The 6,000-nt window shown below is 38.6% G+C and overlaps 1 protein-coding gene across 1 annotated transcript in view; it reads left to right on the top strand.

The window, feature by feature from the left end:
* LOC135207297 (transmembrane protein 132C-like) overlaps positions 1-6,000 on the top strand; it is a 266,712-nt gene that overhangs the window by 236,611 nt on the left and 24,101 nt on the right. The window contains exon 4 of the mRNA XM_064238972.1: positions 5,154-5,349. Within this exon, the coding sequence (XP_064095042.1) occupies positions 5,154-5,349 (196 nt within the window). The remainder of the gene's footprint in view (positions 1-5,153; positions 5,350-6,000) is intronic.

Below are 6,000 nucleotides of genomic sequence, written 5' to 3'. Positions count from 1 at the left end.
GGCTGAAATAAATTAATTACCCAATATAAGATGAAAATGCAGAGATGCTGTCTGAATTGAATGCAGTTCTAGGACACTAGAGAGGGCATTTTGAAATTTGTTGTGTGCAAAATACAAAACAAGTAGAACTGAAAGAGAATACTTGTCGCAGTAGCTGGTTAGGACTTTATGTGGCCAATTACGGGGTACACAGAAGTTCCTCCGGTTACAAGATGAGATGCAGCGAAATGGTGACTGACAGGCTGACCAGGATTGGTTAAACGTGTCAGTAAGAAGGAAAGCTTCCAAAGGAAAGGGGGGAGGAGTGGGTATTCTGTTCTTTAAAGGTCAAGGCGACAGAGATGGGCATATACGTTATAGAGGATATATACCAGAGAAGGGGTTCAGCATGAATGTGTTCGAGAAAATACAACACATGACAGAACGACTGGCAGGGTTTAGGTACGAAACAGCCTGCGTGGAACAAGTATCATATTAATGAGAGAGTTATATGAAAAGTTTGACAGTTATGGGAAAATGAACACGTGGTATATAATGCCCTAAAAAAAATTACGACAGAATCAATACAGGGGGTACTGTAGTGGGGAGGACGCCGAGACCGAGCTTTATAAAGGTACTTGTTAGAATAAGCAGACACGTCATTGGTTTGGTGTCAAAGTGGGTCTTGAACAAGTAAGCGTTAAATCACCATTACTTTTTAACATCTTCATGGACTGAGTGAAGCGAGACCTAAAAGACAGAACAGTGGACATGGCTGCTGTCTGCTGATGATTACAGTAATAATTAGGGATAGTGAAGAGAAACTGAATATACTGGGAAAAAGTGTGAAAACATTTGCATGATGATAAAGATGAGAGCAAATGAAGGCAATTATAAGAAAAAAGATGACAAATAGCAACGAGGTATATCAAGCATGAGTGATACCTTGACTGATGGATAAACAAAAGCGGTTGATTGGCATAGGTTTAGGTATAAATGTATGTGGATAAGATGAGAAAAGAGGTCATAAAACAAAGAAAAAGAGAAGAGCAGCAGCAGTGTATGTGCATATGACTGGGAAGAGAACTGGACTTGTCTACAGAAGCCACGGTGTGAATGCATGAATGAACTGTTGAGCCAGTTCTCTTTTATGGATGAGAAGCGTGATGTTGAATGTGTGGATAAAAATATATAGGATTTCTTTAAATTAATAGTTTGCATGCTACACGTGGCATAAGAAGAATTAATGAGCTAAGAAATGTGGAGATACATTAAGAGATGAATCAAGAGTATTTTGAGATGGTTTCACCGAGGGGAAAATGAGGATGCTATGTTTGTGAAGAGTGTATCGTTCAGAAGGGTAATGAACGAGAGACAAAAAAAAAAAAAAAAAATAGTAATAAGTCGGGAAAGGGTTAGATGGATAGAACGAAAAATACTGGAAAAAAGAGGACTGATATCCATTAGGCGCCAGAGAGCACGATAGGTATGGATAAATGGAATTGCGTGTGTACGGATTCAGAGCCCAGCTGATGAGCCTTCTCTGTCGGCGCATGAACCAGCTAACGCTGAGGAGCATTTTTTTCATTTTTTTTTTTTTTTTGAGGGTGGGGGTTTTTTTGGGGGAAGGGGGCTGGGGACAGGGAGTTCATCGAGATTCAGCAATAAAAAGCTAATGTGGTAGCGGCAATTAATCTGCTTTTTCTATGGTCAATTTATATTAAGTGAAAGAGCAGAATGTTGAATATATGTATGTATGTATATATACTTAATATATATTATATTATATATATTATATATATTATTATATACTAAATATATACGTAAATTATGTAGATATATACATGGATTATATGCACTTCGTCACAGGGCAGGTTACCCAATTCTAAACCAGGCAACGATTCGAATCCTGCCGGCGACGAAATTTCCAATTATAATTCCCTTTGTTGTCAATTATTCCCAAAGCATAATGAACTGGGAAATTAAGCGATGTGCTACACACACAGACAAACATACACATATATATATATAAAGATATAAAGATATATATATATAAAGATATATATATATATATATATATATATATTAAAGAGAGATATATATAATATATATATAAAGATATATATATATATATATATATATATATATATATATATATTATAATATCCTATGCACACTGGTCCTGTGGCATTTAAACTTACACAAGCGCTCGTAGGCAACGTGAACGGCAACAGTCTGAGACACCGAGGTTTTGTCTATTTTTTCAAGACATGGTCACAGTAACATGTCTTGAAAAAATAGACGAAAGGTCGATGTCTCCGACTTCTCCTTTGACCTTTCCTCAGAGCGCTTGCATATAATATATATATTTATTTATATATATATATATATATATATATATATATATATATATATATATATAATAAAGTTTATATAATGTGCACGCGTTAATCTTATATTAAATGTATGTGTGCATGCGTTAATTTTCTATTTAAGCATACACGCTTGACACTCACTTGCATACACACACACACACACACACACACATATTTGAACAAATCCATCAATGTCTATCTATCAGTCAACGATAATACATATAAATTACAGAAGAAGAAAGATGTACGAGAATTCCAGTACTGTAAACATGAACTCCTGGAAGTGCAAGATTTGAGATGGAAATATCAAGAACAGAATAGATATAGAATTTAGGCCAAAGTGCAAGTAATACAAGAAGTTGCAGCTTAGGGCCCAAGGGACAGCAGCGAAGACCCTTAAGTAATGCCTACAGTTCACAACGTGAGGTGCATTGACGGGACTTTCCCCTACGGAGAAAATACCAAAGATAACATAATTGTAAGTCACCTTGGAAAGGAGATATCTAATCCACTTTCAAATATATTTTCCCGAACCAATACATGATTGATTGATTGATTTCTAGATTTTAGGCATAACGCCAAGCACTGGGGCAACTAAGGCCATTTAGTGCTGAAAAGGAAATATACAGTGAAAAGGTTTGAAAGGTGTAACAGGAGGAAACCCTCGCAATTGCCCTACGAAGCAATTGTTATGAAAGGGTGGGAAGTAAGATGGAAGAAAGATGATATGAAAGGAGGTACAGTAAAAGGAATGAAAGTAGTTGCAGCTAGGGGCCGAAGGGACGCTGCACAGACCCTTACGTAACGCCTAAATTACACCGCATGCGGTGCACTGACGGCACTAACCCCCTACGGGGAAACCAATACATGGCCGCACGGTATACCGTTCACCACCCACTTCACTTTTGCCCCTATGTGACTTTTCACCTCTAAGTATGACCTTGACCCTTTGGCTCACAGAATAAAATGTTTGAACCCCCACCACCTTTAACCTTATCAGACGGCCGGAGGACATACAGAGGGCCGGCCAGCCACAATGAAAAGATATACGGGTGAACAGACCAATTACTGTTATAAACGCCTCCAGAGTCCAGACGGTACCTGGAGCCTATGAAAAGAAGAATATCATTTATTTCATTTACTGTCTCAAATTTTCGGTAACTTTGCAACTTCATTCTACCAACATGTTGCGAAGCACACTGTGTATGTTACTGGTTAACGAATGGAATGTAAAATTGAGGCCAAAGGCCAAGCACTGGGACCTATGAGGTCATTTAGCAATGAAAGGGAAACCGAGAGTAAAAGGAAAAATACTCCCACTTTCACTATGAAACAATTGTTATTAAGAGAGGGTGGAAAGAAAAATGGTCCTGACTATGAACGAGGTCAAAGGAAGGAAAGGTGTTGCAGCTAGTGGCGGAAGGGACGCTGCAATTAACCATATGTAATGTCTACAGTGCATCAAGTGAGGTGCACTGACGGAACTGTCCCCCTAAGGTTAGCAGTTAAGTTCAATGCTCCCAAGTTGTTAATAAACTGCAGTTGATTATTTCGGTAAAAGTTAAAATGCCTTCGTCTCTGCTCCATTAGGATTTAAACTAATTCCTAATGTTCTCTGAAAAAATTATAGTAATTTATAAAATATTAATATAATTCACTAGCAACAATAACAATAAACTATATACCACTGGAAAAATCAGATACCCTTTTGTTTGTTTGTATGGTGTTTTTACGTTGTATGGAACCAGAGTTTATTTAGCAACGGGACCAACTGCTTTACGTGACTTCCGAACCACGTCGAGAGTGAAATTCTATCACCAGAAATACACATCTCTCACTCCTCAATGGAACGCCCCAGAATCGAACTCGCGGCCACCGAGGTGGCAGGCCAAGACCAAACCGACCCCTGATATTTTATTTTTGGATATTTTTATGATGAACACTTGATACATGTTAAAAATACTCGCAAGAAATGTTTTTCCTTTATTCTTATTCTTAATGAACGGGACTGTCTTTCATAGTCTTCAACATTTTACATAGTAATTTACACAAATTTTTCTTTTTTGTTAACTTCCAGGCACCATTTTGACCCATTCATGTCTGCCTCTTTGAAGATAGTACAATCTATTAGTTACTAGGCTTTAAAATGACACTTAGCATGGAAACTAATAGAGAAAACCCGGGACTATAGTCTAGGGTCATATGTACCAAAAATAATAGATGGATACATGTAGCGATTTCTACAGTTGGATTATTATTGTTAACATCATCATAGAGGACCAACCAGCTTTGGCAATATGATTTCCAAACAAAGCTAATACTGCTACGCGATACATCTTTCAAATACCCTCGATGGAAGCATCTGGAAACTTAACATTTTTCCTGTTAATGATGATTATTTCCGAGTAATACTCGCGACTCCTTTTCCTAGTTTCTCCGTAGTGCACGCACACGCGCACGCACGCACACACAAACACACACACCAGAGAGAGAGAGAGAGAGAGAGAGAGAGAGAGAGAGAGAGAGAGAGGAGAAAAAAATTAACAAGCTAAACCGATGTTCCTCCATGTATCCAGTGGCAACGGTTCCACAACACCGCTACTTCCGTCAGCAAGAGAATTTATTATTATTATTAATGCATTTCGTAGTGCTTTATTCATTACTATCACTGAATGAGATGTCCTTGCAAACATTCTTTTCCCTAAGTGTCAACCTTCATGTGTTTTGCAACTTTGACAGCAACATCTGTCGTCCTTTGTGACTATGGGCGGTAAAATGAGTGAATTTCTGTTTTTGCAGGTTGCACGAAGTCCTGTCCTGGGTCCTGGAAGTCCCCGAGGACGCTCACGCAGGGGAGGCTAGGATTACTTGGTCTCTCCGGTACATCATGGACGCTCACCACAGAGAAACTTTTTCTAATACTGACGCGCGAAGGATGTCAACGCGTTTACTGATCCTCAAGGACGACATTCAAGCTGTTCTCCCCATTGCTAAGGTAGGAATCACAGCGCACTGAAGACTGAGGCAAGTTACTTTTTGGTTAACGGCTCTCCCTCTAAATGAAAGCTTTAAAACAGATGAAAGGCTCGTGTCTGATTAACATTTAGCCTTCTTGTAAACATGATACTATTCATTTAACGTACTGCATTTGATTTGACTTTATAGATTTTAGGCGTACTGCCAAGCACTGGGGCAACTAAGGCCATTCAGCGATGAAACGGAAATCGACAGTAAAATGTTTGAATGTTGTAACAGGAGGCAAACTTCGCAGTTGCACTACGAATCAATTGTTAGGAGAGGGAGGACAGTGAGATGAAAGAAAGATAATATGAAAGGAGGTACAGTAAAAGGATTGAAGGTAGTTGCAGCTAGGAGCCGAAGAACCTTAAGTAATGCCTACATTGCGCCGAATGAGGTGCATTGACGGCACTATCCCCCTACGTGGATTTAACGTATTGGAATATGTGCAAAACGTATTACGGACATAAACAGGCATATAAAGCAAGAACGTACGGGAGTCTATATATACACATAATAGTTAAAATCAAACGACTTCAGAGTGCATCGCCTTAAGCTTTCATTATCGTTCTTTTTTCTTCATTCATCTCACTGTACCTCTCCAACTACCAAAAGCCACATTCGTGAA

The sequence above is a fragment of the Macrobrachium nipponense genome, chromosome 32, assembly GCF_015104395.2.
Source record: "Macrobrachium nipponense isolate FS-2020 chromosome 32, ASM1510439v2, whole genome shotgun sequence".
NCBI classification, from domain to species: Eukaryota; Metazoa; Arthropoda; class Malacostraca; order Decapoda; family Palaemonidae; genus Macrobrachium; species Macrobrachium nipponense.
The sequence above is the reverse complement of the archived record's forward strand: the minus strand, read 5'-3'. Positions and strand labels throughout refer to the sequence as shown.